General features: G+C 49.0%; 10 protein-coding genes across 10 annotated transcripts; 6 read left to right on the top strand and 4 right to left on the bottom strand.

The window, feature by feature from the left end:
- Positions 1 to 2,153: 2,153 nt before the first annotated feature.
- Positions 2,154 to 3,822, top strand: EDB82DRAFT_526542 (uncharacterized protein; the record flags this gene model as incomplete). Its single annotated transcript, XM_025726961.2, has 2 exons — positions 2,154 to 3,568; positions 3,630 to 3,822. 2 exons carry the CDS (start codon positions 2,154 to 2,156, stop codon positions 3,820 to 3,822), a joined length of 1,608 nt encoding a protein of 535 aa, XP_025581476.2.
- Positions 3,823 to 4,904: 1,082 nt separating this feature from the next.
- Positions 4,905 to 6,348, top strand: EDB82DRAFT_222977 (uncharacterized protein). The gene is made up of 2 exons (XM_025726962.2): positions 4,905 to 5,320; positions 5,379 to 6,348. Exons 1-2 carry the CDS (start codon positions 5,246 to 5,248, stop codon positions 6,150 to 6,152), a joined length of 849 nt encoding a protein of 282 aa, XP_025581477.1. The 5' UTR covers positions 4,905 to 5,245; the 3' UTR covers positions 6,153 to 6,348.
- A 174-nt stretch (positions 6,349 to 6,522) lies between these two features.
- Positions 6,523 to 8,882, bottom strand: EDB82DRAFT_504764 (glycosyl hydrolase family 76-domain-containing protein). Its single transcript, XM_025726963.2, has 4 exons — positions 8,509 to 8,882; positions 8,100 to 8,231; positions 7,948 to 8,052; positions 6,523 to 7,892 (listed from the first exon to the last, which is right to left on the bottom strand). Exons 1-4 carry the CDS (start codon positions 8,546 to 8,548, stop codon positions 6,694 to 6,696), a joined length of 1,476 nt encoding a protein of 491 aa, XP_025581478.2. The 5' UTR covers positions 8,549 to 8,882; the 3' UTR covers positions 6,523 to 6,693.
- Positions 8,883 to 10,277: 1,395 nt separating this feature from the next.
- Positions 10,278 to 12,290, top strand: EDB82DRAFT_223216 (Dak1 domain-containing protein). Its single transcript, XM_025726964.2, has 2 exons — positions 10,278 to 11,629; positions 11,678 to 12,290. The coding sequence occupies exons 1-2, from the start codon at positions 10,357 to 10,359 to the stop codon at positions 12,142 to 12,144; spliced, it is 1,740 nt and encodes a 579-aa protein (XP_025581479.1). The 5' UTR covers positions 10,278 to 10,356; the 3' UTR covers positions 12,145 to 12,290.
- On the bottom strand, positions 12,279 to 13,047 carry EDB82DRAFT_576791 (uncharacterized protein). Its single transcript, XM_025726965.2, has 4 exons — positions 12,942 to 13,047; positions 12,856 to 12,888; positions 12,527 to 12,784; positions 12,279 to 12,435 (listed from the first exon to the last, which is right to left on the bottom strand). The coding sequence occupies exons 1-4, from the start codon at positions 12,959 to 12,961 to the stop codon at positions 12,393 to 12,395; spliced, it is 354 nt and encodes a 117-aa protein (XP_025581480.1). The 5' UTR covers positions 12,962 to 13,047; the 3' UTR covers positions 12,279 to 12,392.
- Positions 13,048 to 13,402: 355 nt separating this feature from the next.
- On the top strand, positions 13,403 to 14,897 carry EDB82DRAFT_477195 (mitochondrial 37S ribosomal protein mS47; the record flags this gene model as incomplete). Its single annotated transcript, XM_025726967.2, has 2 exons — positions 13,403 to 13,450; positions 13,506 to 14,897. The coding sequence occupies 2 exons, from the start codon at positions 13,403 to 13,405 to the stop codon at positions 14,895 to 14,897; spliced, it is 1,440 nt and encodes a 479-aa protein (XP_025581481.2).
- Positions 14,898 to 16,314: 1,417 nt separating this feature from the next.
- EDB82DRAFT_223257 (uncharacterized protein) lies at positions 16,315 to 20,766 on the top strand. The gene is made up of 2 exons (XM_065607250.1): positions 16,315 to 16,657; positions 16,708 to 20,766. The coding sequence occupies exons 1-2, from the start codon at positions 16,546 to 16,548 to the stop codon at positions 20,436 to 20,438; spliced, it is 3,843 nt and encodes a 1,280-aa protein (XP_065463866.1). The 5' UTR covers positions 16,315 to 16,545; the 3' UTR covers positions 20,439 to 20,766.
- A 1-nt stretch (position 20,767) lies between these two features.
- On the top strand, positions 20,768 to 23,106 carry EDB82DRAFT_223220 (DNA polymerase alpha subunit B N-terminal-domain-containing protein). The gene is made up of 3 exons (XM_025726969.2): positions 20,768 to 21,454; positions 21,504 to 22,833; positions 22,885 to 23,106. Exons 1-3 carry the CDS (start codon positions 20,988 to 20,990, stop codon positions 23,053 to 23,055), a joined length of 1,968 nt encoding a protein of 655 aa, XP_025581483.1. The 5' UTR covers positions 20,768 to 20,987; the 3' UTR covers positions 23,056 to 23,106.
- EDB82DRAFT_223283 (splicing factor, Prp19-binding domain-containing protein) lies at positions 23,021 to 24,664 on the bottom strand. The gene is made up of 2 exons (XM_065607251.1): positions 23,513 to 24,664; positions 23,021 to 23,434 (listed from the first exon to the last, which is right to left on the bottom strand). Exons 1-2 carry the CDS (start codon positions 24,492 to 24,494, stop codon positions 23,157 to 23,159), a joined length of 1,260 nt encoding a protein of 419 aa, XP_065463867.1. The 5' UTR covers positions 24,495 to 24,664; the 3' UTR covers positions 23,021 to 23,156.
- Positions 24,665 to 24,669: 5 nt separating this feature from the next.
- EDB82DRAFT_223304 (pyridoxal phosphate-dependent transferase) lies at positions 24,670 to 26,840 on the bottom strand. Its single transcript, XM_065607252.1, has 4 exons — positions 26,622 to 26,840; positions 26,276 to 26,563; positions 26,173 to 26,217; positions 24,670 to 26,123 (listed from the first exon to the last, which is right to left on the bottom strand). The coding sequence occupies exons 1-4, from the start codon at positions 26,697 to 26,699 to the stop codon at positions 25,008 to 25,010; spliced, it is 1,527 nt and encodes a 508-aa protein (XP_065463868.1). The 5' UTR covers positions 26,700 to 26,840; the 3' UTR covers positions 24,670 to 25,007.
- Between the last annotated feature and the right edge of the window lie 588 nt (positions 26,841 to 27,428).

Consider the following 27,428-nt stretch of genomic DNA (forward strand, 5'->3'; position numbering starts at 1 on the left):
GTAAAACCGTACTCAGATTCTTACCATAAATATTAGAAACCGGTTTCACTCAGTTCGTATTCATGGTTAGGTATGTCTAGGTAGACCTGAGACTGTTGACAGCAATACCTGGTAGGTATTTCGATCACCTACGACTAGCAAACAAATGCCGCCCATGCAACCCAAGAATAGCTCAGATAAAGGAGCTACATGTTTGTGGTTATTTTTTCTTCATCTTAAACTGTTAACCGAATAATCGACCGTTAAATGATTTTATGCAAGTCAGCTTACGGATGTAGTTTACATGCATTCCTCGGCAAACATGTAGACTGATGTTCAACTCAATTTAGTACTAAACCCCTGCGTTTATGCAAGGTCCGCCCGCACAGAGCCACCACATCTTTTAAAGACACAAGACCCCTGGGGCCTGGATGACAGGGTCACGGGAGAGCGTTACGTACCTCGATCGATGTGACAGACAAACACTTCATCGTTGTCGGCCAGAACAAAGTGTCTCACTTACAAAGAGCCAATGGTGAATAAAAGATACAAACACTCTGTCTGGACAACGGCTCGAGCGCTTGATCGTGGGAACCTTGCCCAACAATATACGGTCTAACGCGCAGGCTGCAGTAGTTTAGGCGTCGAGGCTCTATCCGTTGTCAAGTCAAAAGAGCGAGGGGAGCAACGGGCGGGGTGACGGGAAAGTCGGGAGGAACAGCAAGAAGAAAAGGCAGTACAGAAAGACGGAATGAAATGAGAAGGAGTATTGATATGTAGTCGTCCGTGACTCAACCCAGGGACATGATCCACTGCAGCAAAGCGTTGAGCTTGACCAGCCGTACAAACAAGGCAGAGCAGGTCAGGTGGTGCGATGGCTCACAGCATTAAAGTGAGACTTGCGGGTTGGGCCGTCAAATCGCAGTTCTTTGGGTCAGTTCCCATGGTGTTGTGAGGGCCCATTTTGAATTACGAACAGCATATGTAAACAAAGCAGGTCCCAGTTCCATTTCCCGTACCCTGTTGAAGTAGCACTTGCAATTCATATTCATGATCCAAATTCATGCCCCGAAATATCCATTGTACACGCACGCATTACATCGTCAATTACAGGACTGTTCGCTTGTCGGCATCTCTCCACGCCTACCAGGGTCTCTATCTCCCAGAATTATTACTGTAGATTGATTGCTTGCTGTATTGACAGCACTCAACCGTCTACTACTATTTTTTATTTTTTTTTACGACATTCCATATCTGTATCCCACAAACATCTGATCAGAAATATTCGCTCATTACGACTTCAACATTTATTCTTCTTGTTATTAACACCCCTTTCAAGTCATTTTCCTCATTTTAACCTCACAAACATTATCCCAAACAGTCTTACTTCCCCACGGTAATTGATTCACTTTTTTCATCTCAACGGCTCCTTATCAGCATTAGGTACACCAATCCGCCCCATCCGCTTAACGTCGCCTCGTCCCTTACTGGGATCTATCAATTTCGTGCCGACGCTCTTAGCCAACCCCAGCAAGCCTCATATCGTCCCTGACTTCCTGTTTCGCTACGTTCCTGCGCCTTGCCGAGCCCCAGCTGCTGTACCTACCAATAGTACTCCTATTCTCCTGAGAATCGCCCCCCAGTTCAGTCCCAACCCAGGCCATCCCAGGCGTCGTGTCGTGTGCTAAGTTAAGCAATCGGTCAACGTCTTCCCAAGTTAGGGGATCTAGGATCGTGCTACTGGGCGCCTCCAGGGCTCTATTTTCGACAACAACCACTGAGCATTGGCGGACGGTCCACTGAAATCAACCCACCCCGGCTCGCGCCATACCCCATGCGAAACTTGATACACGACTAAGACCTCCCACAATCCACTTCCGACTCGCCTCTCCCTCCTTATTCTGATGCCCGGTTTTCTCTTTCAACTCTGCCTCGTCCACCGTTGCTCGTCCGCTCTCTTCGATGATCACCGCCGCCTGACACAGACACACTATAGAGCGCTCACTACCAGGGCCGCTGTCGCTGCTGTCGCTGTTGCTAGATTGCGGCGCCGCAGAGCTCAAAGAGCTCCAGCCACTCATTTGCATAAACGCCGACGAGTTCTCGGCCTCCACTCTCTATCATACAATACCTATATTCATCCCTTGACCTTGGATCCCTACAAGTTAATGGACATGGACTCGCAACAAGCTATCCGTCGACGCTGCTCTGTTGCCGACCGTCTGCCAGCAGACTTTGTTATACCCACCACCTGCTCGAATTCTGAGACTGCCCCTGATTCGACCATTTCTTCCACCACAACTACCGCTGTCGCCGCCTCTGTCAATCCTAGATACGTTCCTGCTCGCAACCTTGCTTCACACAACCGCCACGGCAGCATGAGTTCAGTGGGAGGCATTCCCCGTCCGCCTCAAAGGGACGAAACTATCTCTTACAGACGTGGTCACACTCGTGCGAAATCTAGTGTATCCAGCATGAACCGCCAGGTCAACCGACTTTCCTTGACGCTCCCAATTGCACCCCCTACGAGCGACCCTTCCCGGCCAACACCAACCTCTTCCGCCATGTCATCAGTTCCTCCGACTCCAATCGACTCCGGCATCGCCTCGCCGGCTGGCGCAAATGAGTTCATCATTGCCATTGCCGCTCAGGAGAGACGTGTGCTAGAATTAAGGGAGGAGTTGTCTCGTGCTGAGGCGGAATTGACTTCACTCAAGAAGAAGTGGACGACACAAGAAAAGAAGGGTGATCCCATTCCTGTCGAGGCATACCGCAGCCCAGTTCTGCCTTCAGATAGCGATAGCTCTTCGGTGAGGCGAAGCGCCGAGTCAGACCGCCGAAGATTATTGCAGCAGACGGGTGCAACGAGTCCTAATCGAAGAAGGGTCCTTCGCGGTGGACATACAAGAACCCTGTCTCTGCTGTCGCCGGCGAAGCCAGACGGAGGTTTCTCATTATACCAAGACCGTGATCACGAGCACGAGCAGGTCAGATTACCTTCAATAGAGCGCAGGACCGCTCAATTAACAAACCCTCATTTGAATAAGCGTGCCTCATGGCAGCCACGCACACAACAAAACGTTCCAGGTGCCGCTCAAATTGTCGAGGACTTTAAGCTGGGCCTCAAAGCTTTTGTCGAGGACATCCGTCAAATTACTGTTGGGGACGAACCTATCAACGGCCAGCCCGTTCGCTCCAACAGTGTCAGCGACCGCAGCGAAACGTCCCGAACCCAGGATACGGTCCGAGCGAATCGCCCACTTCGACCCAAAGTGAGCACAGTGTTTGAGCCACCCCACAACAACTCTGAGACCACAGACCGCTCAGAGACAAAATCACAAACATCAACGACAACGGCGTCAAAAACTCGGCCCGAGATGCCTGCACGGAGTAAAACCAAATCGAAGAACAAGTCTTTCTCTTGGCAACCTCTTGGATTCGACTCGATGGACGACAATGACTGGTCTAATTGGGAGTCTCCGGCTTCGTCCTCTAAGACGTCTCGTTGGAGCGGCTCTACTATTGGCAGTAGTGGACTGGACGATATGTCTGCTACTTCGGACGAGGGAGAACCTGCGGACTCGCCCTCGTAAGTGATTGTTGGCGTTAAGTTTGATATTGTTTGTGCGGCAATAGCTAACTTTGTTTAGTAAGAAGAAGTCGTCCGGTTACGAAACTCCTCTTCTCTCCCCCAAACTCGAGGAGCTTCTGCCCAATATTGTCAACCAATTCTCGCCAAGCAATCTCAAGCGTACAGCGACGAACCTGATGGACGAGTGGGAAAAGTCCCTCACCGACCCCAACTACCCTCACCAGTCACAAGCTCAAGAAAACACCGCCTAAACGGGGTTCCTCCGAGTTTTCACAATACTAGACTATGTTGAACATACACATTTGAAGCCATTTTCACAAAATTCCTTTACATAAAAAGGCCAGGCGTACACAGGTTCGGTATCACAGACCGCTATTTCACGACGAAGAATAAGGAGAGGGAAAAGGATGCTTGCCAGGACGGGTTTACTTGAATGGCCAACATATCCTTTTGAGTTTATTGGCACTTTTGGGGACTTGTTTAGACTGCGATTTGTAAGAGCTATATGTTTTCTGTTTGCTCGGGACTGCCAGTTTTTATTTTTTTTATTTTTTTATTATGTCTTTATGGCTTGTGTTTAGGTTCTCAAGGCATTTGCTTGGAGTATCTGTGTACATGCTGTAATTTGGTTTCCTGGTGTTGGGATTACGATAGGGAGACGATACTCATGAGTGACGACTACAAAATCGTCGCATTCTAAGTCAATTCAGTTTATATTCAATATTTATCACTCTAACTCTCCGGAACATTTCTATGTCAGTAAGACTTTTAGTTAACTTTTATCCTCAAAACAAGACAATTTCACTTTATAAGAGACCGACTCTCGGTAAAAGCATCTCCACTACCCAAGCTCAAACGCTTAGTAGTTTGTCCCAGGGTCACCTCTCGTCTTAGATCGAGTCCTTGGCTTGTCTTGCGTCAATCGAAGATCGAAAGCTGGGCTCAACTCCAACGTTAAATCGATCCGTTGCTAGGGCAGCCGGCAGTGGAGAAGCACTACGAATTTCGGGCGTGGGTATGACAGATGTCTGAGAGTGGAGACTATCACTTGGTAGATACCTAACAACACATGCATTCGAAGGGCTTCTGATACAGTTATCGACTTGAACGAGAATTGATGTGGCAGGACTAAATTTACTAGCTTTGAATACCCATCACGCCGGCACCACTGGAAGAAAACCGAGTATAAGAGCGGTGAAACAAGAAGCCCGATGCCCATCCTTAGGAATTGACTTTAGTAATAGAACTTGAGATTCGGAGGAAAGTCGAGGTTGCGTCTGTCTCTAATATGAATAAAAATTCTTTCATAGTGACAGGCTTGCCAAGGTAGTCAATTCATGAGCAGCTACATTGGTAGATACGTATTCAAGACTTAAGCGAGTGCGAGTATGCGAGCAAGCCATTACAGCCAATTGTGTGGATTGGGCAGTAGCCGTACAGGTGATTGGTCTCGGTGCATGATGATGGTTGTTTCTTTGCGTATTTTCGCATTCGCTCGCGGGGAATGCCTTGATTCATCCGCAATGATTCAGCTGGTCATTGAACATAAACTATATAGCTCCAACAGGATCTTGTCAAGAATAGGAGGTATCCAATGTTCAGTCACAAGTTATTAACATATCCCTACAACCATATATACACTCTTCGACAGAATCAAACACCCACATTATCAGAATGAAGAAAGAGTTCCAACCAAAGCTGAACCCAGCTTCCAATCCCCTCAAGTTCCCCTCAAAAAATGAGAGAGCTGTAAGTCACAGTTGGACGTACTATCTTCATGTTGGACTTGTTTCCTAACACGATGTAGTTTATGCTCAAAGATTGTTTTAAACCTCAAGTTACAATCGCAATTGGGTCGTTCATCCAAGTAGCTCTATGTGCCATTCTTCCTCTCCGTTTGGCAATTATACCATCGGCAGCCGTCCTGCTCAACTCTATCATCACCACTCTCCTCCAAGTACGCAGCACAAAACCCAACGAGTATGATGAAGCTATCATACCTGGCCGCGCAACCGCGCAATTACCATTCTCTTCTGGAACGTTTGGTTCTAAACCAGGAGCGAATTCTGTTGTAGTATTCCATCTCGGTATCCAGATAAATCACCCCCTCGGTCTCGCCGCACCAGGCATGAGCCAGATAGGAAAGTACTTCTCGGCAATGATAGAGGATCTAGAATCACATCGAGACGAATATGGGCTGCTCACAAGTTCGAGCTGGCGAGGCGATGAGCGCAGCAGTAACAATACGCTTCTCAACATTTATTACTTTCGCGACGTCGAGGGTCTGCACCGCTTCGCTCATGGCGATGTTCACTGGAAGGCATGGGACTATATGAGCAAGACGAAGCCAAAGCACATTGGGATCTTCCACGAGACGTATTCTGTTCCTGCGCGGGCATACGAGAACATATACGTCAATTGCCACCCTGTGATGATGGGTCGTGCAACAGTGAGGACGATGCCAGTGGGTGAGGAGGATGAGAGGTGGACGAATACCCTCGTCAGTGCTGATGTGCCGGCGCTAAAGACGCAGTATGCGAGAATGTCGAGGGATGAGCGGAGGAATTCGAAAGAGACGTGATGTTTGAGTAATTGCTTCGATGATGAGACTTGAAAGTGCAGTGAAAACACGAGATTACCAAGCGTCTTACTTCGATAGATTGATAGTATTCGTATCAAGTATTGGAAAAATGTGAACAGAGCATGTGTAGTATAATTATAGAGTAGCGAGAGTTTTACTAAAGCAAGAACCTCCTATACATCAAAATCAATTTCGTTTCAACATGTAAGAGCCAGGTCAATGCATACTTGATAATTATATTACTTGTTCAGGGGGGCTGAAATGCTTCAGTTGAGTTTGCTCACATGCGCATATTAACTTCACTAGGCGATCACTCACTCTCCTAGGCAGTTATGGAAGAATTGCACAACGGAAAGGATATCCAAATCTACAGAACTTTAAAATAATCGTTTGCAGCTTGAGGGTTTTTGGGCCTCATTTCAGGCCAAGTAAAAATAAATGTATCCAAGTTCTCAAGTATTCATAACGCCCAATGATGCAAAAATATCACAAACCCTCCCATAACGCCATACCTCTATAGCTAACTCGTAGCGCAATTTGTCTAAAAGTCAAGGACGAGGAAAGAAACACCTCCAATAACACCAGCCACGAAGAGGAACGTTAAGATACCAGCACCAGCCTTGTCGGCTCCAGTGATTTCCTTTCTCTTGGGCGTTCCATCGTCATCGTTGGCATCAGTGTTACCACCACCAGGGTCGCCCTTGGAAGTTCCTCCAGTCTTGGAGGTGACGGGTCCCTTCGCGCTCTCGACAAGAGTGTACATGAGAATGGAGAGGGCGTTCATCTGGGGACCTACACCAACAGAGCCATCGAAAGTGTCGGTTGTCCAAGAGAAGCCGCATGCTGTACCGGCAGGACCCTTGTAGCCTTCTCCAGAGCCAGTGCAGACCTTGGCAGCAGCCTGGGCACTTGTCTTGAGGAGCTTTATGATCTTGTCGTTGGTAGCTGGGTATAGCTGTGTGGTGGCAGCCAACCATCGGGCGAGATATCCCTTGAAGCTCTGCTGATCCTGACTGCACTGCTTATGCGGCTCACAAAACTGCTCGTAGATGATCTCGTTCTTGACAAACTTGTTGAAGACGTCATCGAGAAGGCCGTCGGTGCGCTTCTTCCACTTGTCGGCTGAAGTGAGATTGTATAGGGTGGCAGCGCCGTGAAGGAAGATACCGGTGTTGTAGGACCACTGCGTCTTGTCGATATCGTCGCAAACTGCGGACTTGGACTTGCCAATGTGGACACCATCAAGAACTTCGAACTTGGAGGTAACAACTCCGGCCTTGGTGTGCCAGTCCCAAACCTTTTCAGCCCAGTCTGCATAAGTGTCGTTGCCCGTATACAGCGCCAGGCGAGAGGCGATGTTAAAGAAGCAGCCGTTGGAGATGGCGTTCTTGTAGTCGTAACCGGTGTTCCACTTGAAAATCTGCCAGCGCATTCCACCACCGCAATACTCGTCGTCCCAGCGGCTGACGTATTCGTTGAAGACGGCTTGCGCCTGTGCGAGCCATCCAGGGACGTCGTCAGGGGGGTCTGGGAATTGGTGCTCGGCTGCTGACATTGCGGCCATAGCCCAGAAGCCTTGGTCGTCGTTTCCTTCGGTCATGGTTTGGTTATCGGGCATGTAGTCGCCGTCTGTTCCAGCTTGATGGATCAGGGCTTGTTTTGTGATGGCGTTGTATTTGTCGTCTCCTGTAAGCCACCAGTAATCAACTAGAGTACCAAACATGGCTCCAGCCTCCCACCCTTTTGAGAGTCAGTATATCGGTATGACCAGTTGACGATGAGATGGGATAGTTACAGTAGTAAGGATCCGGCAAATTTCCTGCTGTATCGCCTGGGTTCATTCCTGTGTACCAACTTGTCAAGCCCTTGGCTGCCTTGCCGGCTGCACTCTCGACCGATTCTGATAGTGTTAGTATATGGCATCTCTCCTCAACAGAAGGGACTTACTCTTATCATTTATTGTCAGATCGTATGCATTTGCTGCGACCGTCCAGCCAAGGACGGCAGTAGTCGTCTGGAGCAGCGATCGCATCTTGGCAGCTTGACCAAAATGCTCGAATACCAAGACGGGAACGAAGAATAGACGAATTAGACCCTGTTGAATGCCAAGACCAAATCGAGAGTTGTTTCCGCTTATACGTGATGCCAAGATAATAGTTTGAAGATGTATAGACGACAGATAGCAAGCGGATAGATTAACAAAAGAGGGACGAAATAATTACAACAAAAATGAATGAATGAATGAATGAATGGATCGACTTTACAAGAAGGAATGGGTATATGGAAGAGAGAGAGAGAGAAAGGATCCTGCTCTTTCTTGTAAAAACTGGGCACGGGGAGAGAGGACTCGACTCACTCCGTTTTTTTACCCTGCAAGCACTGACAATGATTGACATAGATACCTTGTATGATGTTTGGCGATACGTCAACAAGGATCCACCTACAGATGAGGTGGAAAGCGAAAGGTCCTTTGGAAATGAAACTGCCCACGAAGGAATCCATCACTCAGGATAATTGGCTGACGATGCATCATCTTGGGGCTATGCACATGTAGCGAACTGGTAGGATGGGTCCTACCAGAGGGTGGTGGATCGTCAGGGGTTTTTTATCCTAGGTACAACAGCATAATAACTACTAAGCAGCACAGACGAGAAATTCAAATCAAGAGACGAGTTGCAGTCTTTGCTACATGGAGTAGAGGCGAGAGGAGAGGGAGAAACTGCTAGACGCGCAAGTCACAGTCTGGACAATACAGAAGATGTTAGGATGTCAGTAATTATGATCGTCTCAGTGTAGATACTGTAGAGGTCCTGTTGGTTATGTACAGAATAAATGCGGCTCCGCGAGGTGGATGATCCAATAATCGTCTCGATCCCTTTTCTTGCATGACCTGAAGAGCGGGTTGAGAACTATGAACTATGGAGCATGTGCTTTAATTCGGCCGAGACTGATGAGATGGCGATTTATTCATGTGTATCAACAAATATAAAGTCAGACAGGTGCAATAATCCAGTACTCAGGTATTCATTCATCACCCGGTTAGTTTAGTAGTTATTAGTCGTACCTAGTAAAAAGACGAGATCTATTAAGCGAATTCAGCCAAGCCGGAAGCCGGAATACCAGTTTAATTTGTTCTCAAGTGATGCCCATGTCTTCAAAGTTATTTCCGGAGTAAAAACTGCCTAGGTTCCTTCTGGAACACTGTTGTAATACTACTGTATTGGTGGAGCTTTCATCCCTGCTCCCCTGTCTAGCCTTCTTTGCATTGAGTACTTTATATCTAACCGCAGAGTATCAGAAAAGTTAGCCATTAGGAGCATAAGAGACGAAATTAGTAGGTCAGCTTATGCTATTCAGATTGGACTTCTTAGGTTGTTTATTTTTGTACCCCAAAGCTTAGAGGTCAACTTTTCTGCTGCCCACTAGACTAACACGCACGCAGGTACGCACATTCGTGGCCGCGTAAACATTACGGGATGAGGAGTCCTTTTATCCATAACGAGCTTTGTTTTCAAGCTTAAAGCCGCTGTTTCAGAGAGAAGTAGTCTTCGTGATCCATATCAAAATAGCTTGCGATCGACAGATATATAAGAAACAATTTGTATAGTCACTCACTGGTTCAGTATAAACTAAGATCAATTGTATCGCTTGCCACGGGAAACATTAGTTATTCTGAGATTCAATTGCATAACTGCTTACTATGTGTCGAATTTGTAATCCTAGATTTGTATATGTTACCTTGTTTATGTAACAACATCCATAAAGATTCACATGCATCTCAACGACTCCATCAATAGCCACTCATCCAGTCTAATGATAACCAGACTAAACCACCACATGTCATTACAGTGGGCAAAGAATCAGGCGCCCTCAACAGATGGCAAAGCAAACACAACCCCCAATGGACGATTCCTGCCGTAACAAGACCCATACCCCGGCTTCAACTCCTCACGCTTCTCAAACCCCGCCTCCAAACCCCGCGATTCCCCCACTCAAAGCTTCATCCTTCGTCCATTACAGCCAAACAGAATCTCACCTGATTTGATTTGGTTCGACTTGATCATCAGTTGATGGCAATTATCTCGGCAAAAGATACTTGAAAAGAACTCAAATACCCAAAGACAAGAACATAATTGATAACCCAACATCTAATATCCTCGCTTCTCTATAATCTGGTTGAACATCTGTCTCCATCAATATCATCATGTCAGCCAAACACTTTGTTAACGATCCAACCCATCTCGTCTCCTCAGCTCTCCACAGTCTCACTCTCACCAACCCATCCGTTGCTCTTGATCCAGAATTCAAAGTCATTTACCGTCGTCCTGATTCCAATGCCAAACCTCAAGTATCCATCATCTCAGGCGGCGGCTCTGGCCATGAGCCTTCCTTTGCAGGAATGGTCGGCCAAGGCATGCTCTCCGCCGCTGTAGCTGGCACCATATTTGCCTCCCCTTCAGCAGAGCAGATACGCGCCGCCATAACTTCTCGCGTCGATACGTCCAAAGGCGTATTGGTCACTGTGATGAACTACACTGGCGATGTCCTCAACTTTGGCATGGCCGTTGAAAAGGGCAAAGCTGCAGGGCTTAACGTTGAAATGGTTGTTGTAGGCGATGATGTTGGAGTTGGCCGCGCAAAAGCTGGAAAGGTTGGCCGTCGTGGAATCGCTGGCACCGTTCTCGTGCACAAGATCTCAGGTGCCCTTGCTGCTCTGGGAAAGCCTCTGGAGCAGGTAGCCAAATATGCCCAGCTTACTGCAGACAACCTTGTCAGCGTGGGCGCCAGTCTTGAACATGTCCATGTCCCGGGTCGCAAGATCGATTCAGAGGCGAGTCTTGCAGCAGACGAAGTAGAATTGGGAATGGGCATTCATAACGAGCCTGGTTCGGGACGCGAAAAGGTCGAGTTGCCTGACCTCGTAACTAAAATGCTTCAGCAACTGCTAGACACGAGCGACAAAGACAGAGCTTTCGTCAACGTCAACTCTAAAGAAGTCATCCTTATGATCAACAATCTGGGAGGAGTCAGCGTTCTCGAGATGGGCGGTATCACCGCAGAGGTTGCAAGCCAACTTGAGTCCAAGTACAACATTCGTCCCGTCAGAATACTTAGTGGCACCTATATGACTAGTCTCAACGGTCTCGGTTTCAGTATTTCTCTCCTTAACGTGGTTCGTCCCGATTTTGACGCCCCGAGCATGGTTGAGCTGCTTGATGCTCCCAGCGAGGTTGTCGGCTGGTCTGCGCCTATCAAAACTTGCACTTGGGAGGCCAAGAACACCAACACAAGAACGGATCGTGTCAGTGCGACCGAGGATATTAAGTCCAGCGATCTTAAGACGGATGCAGGTACTGCGCAAGCAGCATTAAATAATGCGCTACAAAAGGTCATTGATGCCGAACCCGAAGTCACGCGTTATGATACTGTTGTTGGGGATGGTGACTGCGGTATTGGGTTGAAGCGAGGCGCCGAAGGTAAGTCTCACCAATTCCGGATGACACCTACATACTGACACGATGCAGCAATTCTCAAGCATATGGAACAACGCCCTCTCACTGGCGATGTTGTTGTGGACCTCGCTCGCATCGTCACCATCGTGGAAACGGCCATGGATGGAACCTCGGGTGCTCTATATGCCATATTTCTCAACGCCCTAGTTAAGGCTCTTCGAGAACTGGCACCGGGCAATGCGTCCCCTGAAGTCTGGGCCAAAGCTCTCAAGAAGAGCAGCGATGCTCTGGCCAGGTACACACCCGCTCGCCCGGGCGACCGCACTCTAGTCGACGCTCTCCACCCCTTCGTGGAAACGTTGAACCAGACGGGAGACGTCAAGAAGGCAGCCGAGGCAGCCTTGGAAGGGGCCAACAAGACCAAGGGTATGCAAGCTAGCTTGGGCCGAACCGTCTATATCGGAGGCAGTGGATATCAGGAGGTTCCTGATCCTGGTGCTTGGGGACTGGCCAGCTTCTTCCTTGGTCTGAGTGGTTAGATGGTGCTCGCTTTCAGTTGCAGCCGGAACATTGACGACATATACGAGTGGAAACCAAGCAATCGCAGAATGATAATATTTTTTTGGAGTAGTCATAGGCACATTGTAATAAGGAAGAATTGAATGCGCAAATTCATCATGTTTTCAACGCCTATGGATTCCCTGTGAGCCTTGCCCGTAAGACATACAAAATATCCCATTCTCAAAATCAAGTCCTCGACCCTCCAAGATCATGCGGTAAAGGAAAATTAGCTTAGGAGAACCAGAATAACGCTGTCGCCTCGCAAAAACCTATAATAAAGTCAGTAAGCAGTACCAGAATTTAGTGTCACCGCCATTCGGGAAAGGGGCTGTAGGCGGTTGGTGTGTGTGGGAAACGTACATCTTGCTGATGAACCGATCCTTGTTGACTGGTCTGCCCTTCTTTCCGCCAGCTAATCGGGGAGTCTCTGTCCACATTTCCTTGACGTTCTCGAGAACCATGTTGCAGTGTCGGTCGAATGCCTTGACGCGCGCAAGGAGTTTGCGGTTGTTGCGGATGGAGATGAGAACTTGGACGTGTGATCGCACAGCAGTCTGAAGGATGGAGAGAGGACCGGCAGAGAACTCGTACTCTTCGAGCTGGGCGATCTCGTACTCGCTGCATATCATGTTAGCAATCGTTGACCTGTTGCGGGGCTGGAAAGACAGCAATTATCGGTGGACACGTACGTGAGATCGGATCGCGGCTTGCCAAGAAGCTCCCTATATAATTTATTAGCATCATTGAACAGGTTTTAAAATGCGTTGAGGCGTACTGAATCTTAGGGTCCGACATCTTGATGGTGTTGTTTGGTGGTTATGAAATGTTGTATTGCAGCGCGCAAGGCTGAAGCTCAGAGAGCTCGAAAAGTTGACGATTGGAGTAGGACGTGTCTGATTGGACATACTGGTGGGTCAAGGTTCTGTGGTCTATGATAGGTCAGGTGACGCAGTTCCTGACTTAGCAGCATGAAACCATCCCACTATCAAAAGTGGCTGCTATCAATTTTGGTTTTGGGGCGGTTTGATGCGGAGGTTGGAAAAAGCATTGCCGCGGACCTCGGACAAGACTCCAAGGCACATCATATACCCCCCTCATTCCTCCCCTTGATGCGCATGTCGATTGCATGTGCGCATCGCCATTTCTTCTTTCAATATAATGTCCTTCCGAACTTTTGCAGCCCGAGCTGGTGCTGCAGCTAATGTTACAAGTCGAAGCTTGCCAAGAAGCTTTAATATGGTTCAGCAAGAAAAGGTCTTGAGCTCCTCGCTCAGTGCTCGACAGGTAAGAATGAACAGGCTTTCAATTCAACTACACAAATCTAATTGGAATATTGAAGCTTTCTTCTGAGGCGACTCGTATCGGGCCAAAGAACGGAGATAAAGATGAAGATGTGGTCTTCGCGAGCAAATATGGTCTGCGAACCATCATGCTCAACCGACCGACTAAGCTCAACTCTCTTAACTCTTCAATGATCCGAAAGATCGTGCCTAGATTGGTCGAGTGGGAAAAGTCAGATCTCGCCAATGTTGTTGTTTTGAAGGGTACTGGTAGCAGGGCCCTTTGCGCTGGGGGTGACGTCGCCGCACTTGCAAGACTTAACCAGGGGAGTGAGGACGGATGGAAGAAGTCGGCTGCATACTTTGCTCTCGAATACAAACTCGACCACTATATTGCGACATACAAAAAGCCCTACATCGCTTTTATGGACGGCATCACCATGGGTGGTGGTGTTGGTCTGAGTGCTCACGCTCCTTTCAGAATCGCAACCGAGAGAACCATCTTCGCCATGCCCGAAACAAGTATCGGATTTTTCCCCGACGTCGGCGCCTCTTTCTTCCTCCCTCGAATGAACGGATCCGTCGGAACCTATCTTGCGCTGACCAGCGCCCAACTCCAAGGCCCCGATGCCTTCTACGCCGGCATCGCTACCCACTACCTTGACTCGACCAGCTTGCCTGATCTTGAGGCACGCCTGGCTGAATTACGGTTCCAGGACAGTGACACTCTGCCTGAACGCATGGCACTCATTAACCAGACTCTTGAGGAATTCTGCACAGGTCTTCCTTATGACAAGCCCATGCGATTGGCAGGTCATATTCGCCAGGCGATCGATCGATGCTTCAACAGGCACACAGTCAGCGAAATCATTGCTGCCTTGGAAGCAGAGGATGATCCTTCTACCAAGGAGTGGGCGCAGGAGCAATTGGAGATTCTGCACAGGAAATCGCCCACGGCCTTACACGTAGCTCTCCGCCAGATGCGTGTTGGTGGAGAGTGGGATATCGCCGAGGCTTTTAAGAGGGAACACCAGATTGCTACCAAGTTCATGCAGCATCACGATTTTGCTGAGGGCGTGTCGGCTGTGCTCATCAGGAAGGATGAGCCCACGTGGGAGCCCAAGTCTCTTGCTGACATTGGCGGCACCAATGTAGCCAAGCCCTTCTTCGAATACGACTCGGCCAAGGAGCTCGAGCTCTTCACCGACCATACTTACAACGAGTACCCTTACCAGGGGCTCGGTGTGCCTACAGAGAAGGAGATTGAAAAGGTTCTTTCAAAGGGCACTTGCACTCGGGAAGAGCTAACCAACAAGATTGTTGCATCGCGCAACGGTCGCCAAGGCATCTCTGAAGTTGTTACGGAGATCATCGACCGGAAGACAGTGATGGACGACAAGGGCAAGGCTGTGTGGGTGAAGGATGAGGTTGCGCCCGGAAGCAAACTGTAATTCTACATATGCTGGCAATTCTTTTTGAATAATCTGTAAAAATAGAAGTCACTACGAGATGTAAAATACATGGTGCGGGTGTTGATAAGTGAAAATGTGACGATATTAAGACAATGTCAATGAATGTTGATGGAATTTGTTGATGGCGGTAAAACTTCTTGAAGGGGTTGATAGATTATCGTGAATGCATCATCGGTGAGAAGGCGACGAATAAAACAACGTGGGTGGGGTGGGGATGAAAACCACAAGATTCAAGATGATGAGACATCAAGCGACCGCTGAAAACCCTCATTTTTGGAGAAACATTCAGCAGAGGGACTGTTAAAAGGAGGGGCAGATAAGTACTATTGAATGGTAATGGAGGGTTGGGTGGGTATTGGCAGCCTAGGGGAAAACACCAACTCGAGTTATATAGACGGAGATAACAGCAGACTGATAAAGAAAGAAGAAAAGCCAAGTCAAAGCGGGCGTTAACTCAAAAGAGTGTCAAGACAGAGACACGGCTAGAGAGTCATCGAGACTCAGTATCTACCTAGTTATAGGATGACTTAGTAGGTAGGAAGTCAAAGATGACCTCAGGCTATTGTTGAGAATATAAAAGGGACAGAGTCCCGCCCCATGAACAGTTTCAAAAGAGAGACAAGACATCTTTCGTTCCCTTCCCTTTCACTTTCTTGACCGATTTTCCCGTCATCGAAGCCAGGTCGGCAATTGTCAAGTTGGCCAAAACAAAAGGGCCTGGGAAAAGACTCCAGTTGATGAACAACTAAAAAGGTACGTACCGTTTCAGAAGTGCGACAATCAAACAAAGAACAAAGACTAGAACACCATCACGTGAGAGTTCAGACACGGAACTTGGGAAGAAACACGGGACGGGCTCTGCGCCGGAATAGGTGGGCCTACCTGCCGTTCACCCCCACCATCGACCGAGAAGTTGAGAAGTGGGCCGCGCTAACTCACGTCACCATATCTGCAGCCACTAAGACCAAAGAAACCCACAGGGGTCTTTGACCGTCAGCCACTAGAGTGATACGGCGGCCCTCCATCTCTCAGGTACAGGCAATGCAGTGCAGTGCTACGAAGATCTAACACGACCTTGATTGCTGTATCACAATACAACTGCACAAGATTTGTGTCTTTTGTATTGTCAAAAATCCGTGGTTTGATATCAACATATCTTTCCATCTTATATTCAAGATCTAAATCACCTTAACCATCTTCCCCCTTTCATCTCTCGCTTTTTTTTCTTCTATTTCTTCTTCGCTTCGCGTTGTCTAGCCAGCGCGCACCTCGATCGGCAGGCACTTAAACTCGATCCACCCTGCTTCACGACGCGACTTTTGGCGGTTCAAAGCGCGTCACGAACATGACGCCCGCCACCCGGATTTGAATAGATCACATCACGTCCCGGCCAACGAGTTCAAGCATTAATCCTCCCCACTACGGAGCACTCATCATTGTAATCTCCACTGTTTTACTTCGCATCTCGCTTGCTTGCTTGCTTGCTTGCTTCTTTCCTTCTCGACTCTCCTCTTGAACTCAGCCCTCTTTGCACACCAAGTACATCATCTTTTTACATATCCGAGGTTGATAGCAATTGACGCCTTGACGGCTATCCCTGACTTCTTCCCTCCGGGGAATCATCGCCATGGCATCACAAACACCCAATGCCTCCCTAGGCGGCTGCCATCAGACCGGTCAGGCAACGCAGCAGAACAACGAGCTTAATGAATCGGGTGTCCAAGTGAGACCTATGGGTCGTATGCAAAACCACTGCGTTCAGTTGTGGCCTCGCTAACTTGATGTGCAGTCAAGGTGCATTATACCTTCGATAAGGAGGCCAAAATCAATTGTCTGGCTCGATCAGCACAAACACTATTCGTCCAGACAGTTCCCCTCGATGAAACGAATTCTATCGGTATTGTCGACCTACGAGCCTGTCTACAGGCAGTCACAGAATGCAGCCCCGAACTCTCGAGCCAGGACGGCGAAGGCGACTTCACAATCTACGCACTCGATTACTCGGAACCAGATACTCCTTTAGTCGGTCAAGGCATGTTATCGTGGGCACTCGACTCTATGCGTTGTGGCTGGATAGCCCAGCTACCCAAGATGATCACTGGACGGGTCACCAAAAATGTCCTTGCTGTCTTCGGTGGAGGAAACCGTGAGACACTCGAGGTCAAACTCAAATTTTCTTCAGCAGGTAGGGTTCTGAGGCCTGAACAGGCCATTGACATGCATCCGATGGATATGCAGCAGATTCCTCTACAGCCTGTTCCATTACAACCAGCAAAGCCTGCTGAAACTGCCATGACCCCCGGTGCAGAATGGACCTCTTTTATGCAATCAAACCCCAACTTTGGACACACTGGACAAGTGTCACGGGTAGCTTCACCTGCCCTGTCCCAAGCAGGCCCAATGTCTGGCATGAACGAAAGAAGAAGTTCATTTGTCGGTCAAACCATGGAGCAGGCCAACTCTGGACCAGATATCCAGAGAATAGCCCCTATGCCTGTCACCGGGGCAACCACAACGAACCCAAAATCCAGACCCTCGAGTAGAAATTCCCGAAAGAAAGCGCCAACGGGTCGGCCCCGTGGTAGGCCACGAAAGAAGCCTACCGAGGGAAACACATCCGGATACGAAGACGGCACAGAGGGTGAGGATGGTGGTTCAGGGCCTGCTCCAAAGAGAGCTAAGCCAACCAGGGTTGAAAAGGCCGCCCCAAATCCCTTTACTTCTGGTCCGGAATCCCTTCGTGTCACCGCTAGTACCGCTGGCTCACTCCGAAATTTCCGCCCTGTTGCAAGTAATGAGGTGGTGGCCGGCAATCATCTACAAGAAGGTCCCCGAGCTCCTACACCCGTCCCAGACAGAGGACCTCTTGGTGGCCCTGCTCAGGCCGGCCCAAAAGGACCAAAGCCTCGAAGAGAGTCATCGATGCGGAAGGAGCTAGGTGCTGCCTTGAGTAATCAGATTCCCCCAAGGCCTCTTCGTGCTTTGTCACCAAGTCAAGAGGACGGCCGCTCTCCTGAATCACCTGTCGAAACCCCAGCTTTCTCAGAGGACAGCCCTCAAGACATGCGTTCATCTCCTCCATTGCCACCAACAGCATCCTTCATGCGGTCTAGTCCACCCCCTTCCAGTCCTGTCTTACCTCCAATGCCGTCACTGCAACGGCAAGCATCGAGTTTCATGGATAACGAGACCGACGATTTGTTTGATGAACCTATCTTACAACCAGCCAAAGAGAGCCAGTTCCGCCAGCACAAGCCCCAGCAAGTGATGGAAGACATCGACAGCACTGGGATCCCAACTCAAGTTTTTCGTATCCAAGATGGCCCCGACGGTCAGGGCCTTGTCCACATCCAGAACTTCAACACTCCTCAACCAACATCGACCCCCGCTGGCCCTCCTCCATCAGAACCTATTACCGCGAAGAAAATTCCTAAACCTCGACCGACTCGAAACCCTTCTCAAAAACGACCTATAAACCCACCCCAACCACCAACGCTCGCTCCAACGCCCCCTCCTACCACAGACGCCCCTGAGAAGAACAGCCCAGCACCTGTGTCTGCATCCTCACCAGCAACTTTGACTCAACCTCAGACCGAGCAACCGTCTCAGCCTGTGGAAGATGATGCATTTTTTGAATTAGTGCGCGCGGTCTCAAGTTCTTCTGAGCCTACCACTTCAACTGATACTAACCAATCTACTCAAGGATCTTTACCTACTTCAAAATCAAGTGCTGGCAATGCCAGACCCAAGTCACGAGCACCGCGACAGATCGGTCGCTCACAGTCCGCAGGGGTCTTAGCTTTGCCTTCAGTGCCAGCCAGTGAGCCTCTTGAACCATCTTCACTCTCTCAATCTATGACTGTTGAACCTCGTGCATCAACAGAGATTCCAGATTGCCTTCGCCGCTCCAAAGCGGTCAATATTCACGTAATAGCTGTCGCCAGTGACCCTGTCGGGCCATCAGAGACATCTCTGGTCGCCAATCTTCTACCTAATCTCCCGGATGTTACTTTCCCGCAAAGCGACTTCCCTCCAATGCCCTCGTCTCCCCCTTACAAGTCCAACAAGAACCAAGTCAAAAAGGATTCGATCAAACAACGACTTGAGTCGGCAATTGCAGCTGGCGAGATGCCCCCATTCTGCACCAACTGTGGAGCCATTGAAACTCCTACTTGGCGCAAGATTTGGGTCCAGGAGCATGACGGAATCCCAGAGTATGTGGAGTACTCGGAGAAGCCTGGGAGAGTTACCGCCATTGAGATTCTAAAACGCGACGAGGATAAGAAGCCCTTGTCTCACCGACTCATCAAGAAAACACTTGGCTTTGACGACGATCGCAGCAAGTGGTCGGAAAAGCTCCTCTGCAATCCATGTGGTATCTGGATTGCCAAATATCACAACCACCGACCTCAAGACAAGTGGGATAATGCTTTTGGGCATTTGGGGCAAAGTCGAAAGAAGAGATCATCGGCAGGCCCTGATTCGCAGGCGAAACGATCTCGTACTAAGAGTACCTCTGTACCGACTCCTGCTCTTACCTCACAAGTGTATCCTGCAACAGATCCCCCTGCCCCAATCCAGCAATCATCTCCTAAGCAGTTTGATGTCGGCTCGATTGGCACAGAGACCAATGAGGATGTGGCCATGGGCAATATGCTCAACTTGATGACGGATGACGGACGGCATATTAAGGACATGAGCCAGTCAGTCCCGGGGTCAACGCATTCCAGAGTTTCGAGGGGTACTGGAACAGCCGAAAGTCCGATCGAAATGGACCTTGATGAGGAGCTCGGATGCACGCGACGCCTACTTTTCCCTTCTCCGCGTAAGGGAGGAGCACAAAAGACTTTGGGAGAATTGAACGTCAACATGGCTAAGATCAACGACAGTCGACACAATAAGGAAGCTGTTGGCAAAGAAAACATGACATTCGAGACTTACAACGGCGGACATCTTGATGATGATATCGAGGCGCTGTTCAACAGCCCTGTTCGCCCTTCCACACCACCACCCAAATCCAAGATTGACACGGACTCAGCACTGTTTAAGACACCGACTCGTCCGACGCCCAGTCACCGTCCCATAACACGGAGCGTATCACGGAGCGTTTCACGTTCTCTTCGATCAGTGAGAGATATGTTGTCTCCTAGTCAACAAGCGCTACTGCAACGAACGCCAACCAAAAGTCCTGCGAGCGTTAGGCGCAGCCCGAGACTGAATCTTGAGAACAAACTCGATAGCGTTCTCGACACTCCCTTGAGCAGAACCATCACACAGTTACTATCCGAGCCGAATTTTGATTTGAACAACACAAACTTTGACTTTTCTAGTCTTCCATTGCTCGACACGGACCCTTCCAACTTGCTCGAGTTTGGCAACTTCCTCAGCGCCGATGGCATGATACAAAGCTCCCCAACGAAAGATAGTACTCTATCTTTCTCGTACGGAGGTTCGGATAATGTCTGGACTGAATGGGATAGTACTGACAAGGACAAGACTACAGCTGAGAAGGAAAAGTAACAGCAATTTTATGAAAGCGTGTTTTGAGTGTTTTTACAGCTCTGTTGGTCAACAGGTACACCATGAGCATGACGGAACTGGATGTTTGATTTGAACAAGGGCATATAAAGTAGACGGCGTTTGGTGGGTTTGCAAAAATATGAAAGCAACAGCGATTGCTGTTCCGATTACGGACACGATACGATACCTTGATAGTGGCTAAGAAATGGCCTATTTAGAAGCGATTTGCAGCGGAACGGTGCAATAAATGGTTAATAAAACTATGACTTTACTCTGTTCCACCAACTCTTCTGTTTGATCAAAAAAAAATGACTGCATATCAATCTACCAATGCACTGACCTCACTTGCACTGCAATCTTATCGCCCACTTAACGCGCTTGGAATTTAGTTACCTGTGATACGACGCGTCTAATCGCGCCCACTTTAGTCCCCTCCAAACATTTTAACCAGCTCAATACGATCTTCTTCAACGCAAGATACGACACTATATTGTGTCAAAATTACACTCCGTTATCAATTACCTCCCGCCGTACCTATTGTCGCCCAAAATGGCCGACGCCGAAATCCAAGACCGCTTCTCCCCCAACAAGCCGCTTGAGCCTGATGTTCTCAGCGAGCTAGAGTCCATCATGCGCATGCACGGCTTGTCTGCCGAGGATCTCTTCTTCAAGTGGGAGTCGTATTGCATAAAGCTCGATATCGATGCTCAGGTTTTGAGTCTTGGGACTCTACGAAACCTGAAGCAGAGCATCCAGGACGAGCTCGAAAACAGCCATCGAAAAGTTCAGGTCAAGACGGAAAGGAAGGTTGCCAGTGCGCCCAGGGGCGGAAACAAGGGCGGGGATGTCTTTGGTATGCTCGATGGGCTTGTTCCCAGTACACCAGCTTTTGGTTCCAAGTTGAATCGAGGTGCTTCGGGAGGCAGTGCAGTCAAGAAGTTGGATACACCAAAAGGGTCGACGAGCTCACCGGCAAAGGGGATGAACGATCAGCTTAAATCCCTAAACGGTCTTCCGTACGTTCATAAACCTCATTTTTGCACTCAATATGCTAACGAACCATAGACCTACATCCTTTAGCGATCGAGCCAACCCAGGAGAGACTATAGAGGTCCTCAACGACCGCCTCAATGCAGCCGAGCCACCAATTGCGCCCTTCTCCGAACCTCGAGTGAAACTTACAGCCGCCTCAGACCAGAAGAAGCTGGGATACAAGCCATTGGCTATGAAGCTTTCCGAAGCCAGTGAAATTCTTGACGATCGGATTGATAACTTTATGGCTCTTGTCCAGCAGCATCACAAGATTGATGAGAGCGAGTTTGGAAGTGCTGCGGCGCAAAGTACTACTGAGGTCGTGGCTGTTGGCCGAATCGCCTCTGATTCACAAGAGGGTAAGCTCAATGCTGCATCAATGGTGCTGGAGACTTCAAGGCGGACAGGAATGGGCTTGAGAGTGCCTTTGAAGATGGACAATATTCGCTCGTGGAGCTTCTTCCCTGGTCAGATCGTTGCGTTCCGAGGAACCAATGCCTCTGGAAACGAGTTCTTCGTCAAGGAGATTCTCGATATACCTCTTCTTCCCAGCGCTGCCTCTTCAACTTCTGCGCTCGAAGCACATCGTGAGAAGTTCCGAGGGGGCCCAGATGCGATGGAAGAGGATTCAGAGCCTGCGCCTTTGAATATCATATATGCTTCTGGCCCATACACGGCAGACGATAATCTTGATTTCGAGCCTCTCCATGCGCTTTGCAGCCAAGCCGCCGATACTTATGCAGATGCGCTTGTTCTCACAGGACCGTTTCTCGATATTGACCACCCTCTCATTGCGACTGGTGACTTCGATCTTCCTGAAGAGGCAAACTTTGACCCTGACACGGCTACTATGTCGACTGTGTTCAAGTACCTAGTTGCCCCTGCTTTCAATCGTCTGGCATCCTCAAATCCTCAGATCACCATCGTCCTCGTTCCTTCAGTTCGAGATGTCCTGTCGAAACACGTCTCCTGGCCTCAAGATACCATCCCTCGTAAGGAACTCGGCCTCCCGAAAGCTGTCCGCATCGTCACAAACCCCATGACTTTGTCCATCAACGAAGTCGTGCTTGGTGTTTCATCGCAGGATATCCTCTCTCAACTACGGTCGGAAGAGGTTGTATCCCGCGGCGGACCGCAGCCCGGTACAGATCTTATGGGCCGCTTGTGCAGATATCTTGTTGAGCAGCGACACTATTTCCCCCTGTTCCCCCCTACAGATCGCTCCAAGCTCCCCAAGACCGGCACAGAAGATGGTGTGGCTACTGGTGCCGTGTTAGATCTGAGCTATCTGGAGCTAGGCGAGATGGTGAATGTCAGGCCAGATGTGATGGTTGTGCCTAGCTTGTTGCCCCCCTTTGCAAAGGTATGGTTGTCGTATTCGATCTCCAGGTTTATATTACTAACTATACCATAGGTTGTTGAAAGTGTCCTCCTTATTAACCCTGGCTATCTGTCAAAGCGTCGCGGAGCTGGCACTTACGCACGCATGACATTATATCCTCCAGCGGTGTCTGGTGGAAGTGGCGATGCGATGATGAGTCACCAGATATTCGAACGTGCCCGTGTTGAGATAGTCAGGATATGAGTAATATAACGAGATATGTAAAAGAGAGAGTTAAATTCGAGGCACAAATGGTTGTGATCGGGGGGTATTATTAATAGTATATTAAGACCAGGCCGTGGTGTCTACCTGTCATCCACCCTACGTCTCTTGTCACTGTCGTAACGCTCATCATCGCGCGACGTACTTCGCTTGCGACGTCGGAAATCGTCTCTGTCTCTATCGCGCCGCGGCGATCTTGACCTTGACCGCGATCTGGTTCGACCGTGTCCATCATCTCTATGTCGTCGATCACTCTTGCGGTCGCCAAGAGGGATGGCATTTGCGCCGCCAGCGCTCCGTTCATCGCGACGGAACCGATCGTCGTCTGGTCTAAAACGCTCGTCGTCTTCATAACGTCCACCTCCTCTCTTTCGGCCATCGCCAATATCTCCCCATCGACCTGTATCTTCCGTGCGCATATCCTTATATTTCGTTCCACCTTTGCGTCCCAACTTGGACATATCGCGAAGTTGTAAATATTCTGGAAGTGCTTCACGATTCCGCACATCGTCTTGGATGCGACTGCCCATGATATCTCGCTTATCCAAGCCAGCTTCCTTCATTTCTTCCTGGTAGAAGGCACCCTTGTGCAGATAGCGTTGCTTGAAGGCCATTGTGCCCTTGCCCTCCTTCTCTTCCTTTTGTTTCGCCAAGAATTCTTCGTCTTCGGCTTGTCGTTCTTCTTCTGTTAGGTTTCGTCGGCGCTCGACTTCCGCAAGCTCCTTTTCACGCTCTTCGATAATGGCGCGCGCACGCTTCAAGCGCTTGAGTTCGCGGACGCGCCAGGCTGCTTCTTCAGCCTCCGGGTCCAGCCCGTCTGTTGTATCCACATCTGAGGCTTCGGCATCGTCATCTACCCAGTGTGTTTTGCCTGCTGCGCGCGCAGCGAGGTCTTTCTTGATCTGCTCTTCTACGAGCTCGTCGGCAGCTTTCTTGCGGGCCTCTTCCTCGGCTTGTCGTGCTTCCTCTGCCTCCTGCTCAGGGTCCTTGCCATTTCCTCTTTTATTTTTCGGTACGAATTTTAGTTGCATCATCTTTCTCCGTGGCGCTTCGTCCTCACTGCTCTCCTCCTCTGATTCGCTTTCCTCCTCGTCATCGTCGTCTTCTTCCTCCTCGCTCTCTTCCTCTTCCTCTGTCACGAAACCCTCCTCAACGGCTAGACGCTCTGCCTTCTCTTTCGCGATTCTTCGTTCCTCGGCAGCCTGTGCTTCTTTTCTTCGCGCATCGAGGTCGACTTTCCCCAAGTTACCAGATGATATTTTTCCAGCGCTGGTCGCTTTTGGTGGTGGAGGGAGCGCTGGCTCGGTGGGCTCTTCGTTCTCGCTAGCGTCAGAGTCGGAATCGGACTCTACACCCGTAGGTTTACCAGCGCGATATCGCGCTGGCTTCGCCGGGTTCGCTGTCATGCGTTTGGGCGGCATTGTGATTAAAAAAAAGATAACTCAGAAAGTGAGGATGAGAACGCGATGCTCGTGACGTTGAAGGCTGGTAAAGATATAAAACAGTGGGGCATGTGCGATAAGCTTATCGGGCAAGTTACCCTGGAAGCAATTTGAAAATCACCAATTTGACGGGTTCGGGGTTAATTCGCTTCCTATTTGATAGATTCTGTGTAGCCAGTCCCTTGGGTAAGAATTGAACATCGTAATAAGTCGTAGAGTGTAAGTGTCGAACTTCAAAAGTACACCCCAGGCAATCCAAATACTAATTGCTATAAGTGAAATCGACCCAAGTGCAAAAATAAGCGTCTCACATCCAAGAGTCAAGGTGCAAAAATAGATGGGGGAAAAACTACATTTAACGGACTATAAATCTATATGCTACCTTCTAGTTATAAATTCCATTATAATCGTCTATCTTAAACAATTGTAAACCGTGATGGCGTGTGGGACCACCTCTTTCTATCCCAAACATCATCTAATTCTATGATCTACTTACTCGCGTCCAACTTCCTCGAGACCCTTGACAAGACCCTCGACAGTTCCTGTCAAAGTCTGACAGTTGACCACAACACGGAAGAAGCTGCCCTTGGGTCCTGGTGCATAATCAACCATGTATCCTCGAAGAATCATCTTCTCGACCATCGTCTTAGTTCGGAGGGTGTTCTCCTCGTTGTTGTCGGGCAGGATTCCTCCAGGGGCGTTGTAAAAGCAGATTTGCAAACAGGGAGGAGGATCTTGCGACACAAGGACAAAGTTATCGCTTTGCTTGATGAGATTGGCTAGGTAGGCAGCCTGCTCGAATGCTTGATCGATTTGCTTCTCAAAACCGGCCGCACCATAGTAGATCCAGGCCAATGCAAGCTTGAGACTGTCGCCACGACGGCCACACTGCAGTGTCAGATCTGCAATATCCCAGAAGTCACCGCCGTCGTTAGTATGGAACAAGTAGCCAGCAGCGGTGCTGTTAGCCTTGTTGAAAATGCTCATGTCAGGGCCCAGGAGGAATGAGCAGGTGACAGGGACGTTCATCATCTTGTGAGGGTTTACCGTCAGTGAATCAGCAAGATGGGATCCGTTAAGCTTATACTTGTGCTTTGAGGAGAAGATAGCCGGGCCACCCCAGCTAGCATCGATATGCATCCATAGACCAAACTCCTTGCAAATCTTGGAGATCTCCTCGAAAGGCTCATATGAGCCCATGACAGTAGTTCCGGCTGTAGAGTTGACATAAAGGGGCGTCTTGCCCTCAGACTTGGCCTTGAGAACCAACTCTCTAAGAGCCTCGGGTTTCATGCATCCGACCTCGTTCACAGGAACAGGCCAAACGCTGTTGGAGCCCATACCGCAGATCATGGCACTCTTTTCAACCGAGTAGTGGCCGTGCGCACTTGTGAAAACCACAAAATCATGCTTGCCGTTTCCCTCAGTTCTGCACTCGGGGAACAAAGTGTTGCGAGCAACCACAAGAGAAGTTAGGTTCGAAGAGCTTCCACCCTGGCAGGAGATACCACCCGCTCGTGCTCCGGTGAAGCCGAACAAATGGGCTAGCGTCGTTGCTGTAGTCTTCTCAATAATGGTGAGAGCAGGAGAGACTTGGAAAACATGCAGCTGGGCAGTGTTAGTTGTTTGTTTTAGGAAGCGGGCGTTGACGACTTGCATTGGTGTTGAGGACGGACAGAACCATGTCTGATACCACGCCAACCTAAGATCCTGATAAGTATGCAATTTATGTAACACAAGGGATTAAAGGCGACACCTACTGCATTCGTGCTTGCATAAAGCTTATCAAGAAAGCCCTGATCCCAAGTATTGACACTGTTCTTTAGTACTTGTTGAACAATATCCAACAGACCATCCTTGCCTTGTCCATGGTTCGGCAAAGAGAATTTGAGGCGCTGGGCAAGCTGTTCAGGTTTTTGAAAGTCTACCAAGACATTGTCTTTTACCCCGAATGAGTCGGGTGTAATATCTCCAGTGGCACGGTCTGCGGCAGCATCATCAGCGGCCTTAATGTAAGGCACGATGAGACCACGAACGGCGTTGATAAGCTGTCAATGTAACGTCAGCGACCAATCAAGTCTGATGGTTCAAATATGTTTGTCTCACATCGTCTACTTCTTCAGCCCTATGGAGGGTGGTTGTGGTCATGGAGGGGTTCCCATTGCGGCCGTTGGTTACAGTCATGGCGGCTAAGTTTAGGCGTGGGAAGAAAAAAGTAACGAATGAAAAAATTATGCAAAAACACTATATTCGCAAGGTTTTCTGATACATATGCGGTACTTTATACAAGTGAGATTTGAATTGAGATAATAAAAACATAAAATGGTCGAGTCATATAAAACTTTGCGACTCGGAACAGACGGTAAAGAAAGCCATAGTTACTTCTCATGTCTCGTGACTCGAGGGAGTTATTGCGTATTTCTGGGGAAAGAACCAATTGGTTCTACCGAGTCTTTTCCGGAAGGTTAAGTCTACCAACGACAAGTCCTCACTAACCTGTTAGTTGAGTTCCGACGATACAGACCTGGTCTACCTAAGTCAACATTCATGTCTAAGCCTAGAAGATAATTGAACTTTGGCAAAGGTACAGGGTAGATAGATGACCAGGCCTTTGGATGGGAGAAATAGGTCTTAGCTGAAATCTTCAACGCTTTTAGGGTCTTATCAACTCAACTGAAACAGTGATTCAAACCTAACCCTTGCACAATTTCTTTTCTCCTAATCTCGACGATCATGAGCGTACTGCAGCCCTGCTCGTCTTCGAATTTTGAACCTTGGACGCGCTTTTACTGTTGATCGCGTCATGCTTGAGAACCGTTGCGTACCTGTTCAAGACTACCTGATTTCCACATGGGAATAAGGATAACCAAAAAGTAACAAATAGGTCTCAGATCTTGTGTCCGAGACCTGAAG

Source organism: Fusarium venenatum (assembly GCF_020744135.1).
Source record: "Fusarium venenatum strain MPI-CAGE-CH-0201 chromosome Unknown EDB82scaffold_3, whole genome shotgun sequence".
Lineage (NCBI taxonomy): Eukaryota > Fungi > Ascomycota > Sordariomycetes > Hypocreales > Nectriaceae > Fusarium > Fusarium venenatum.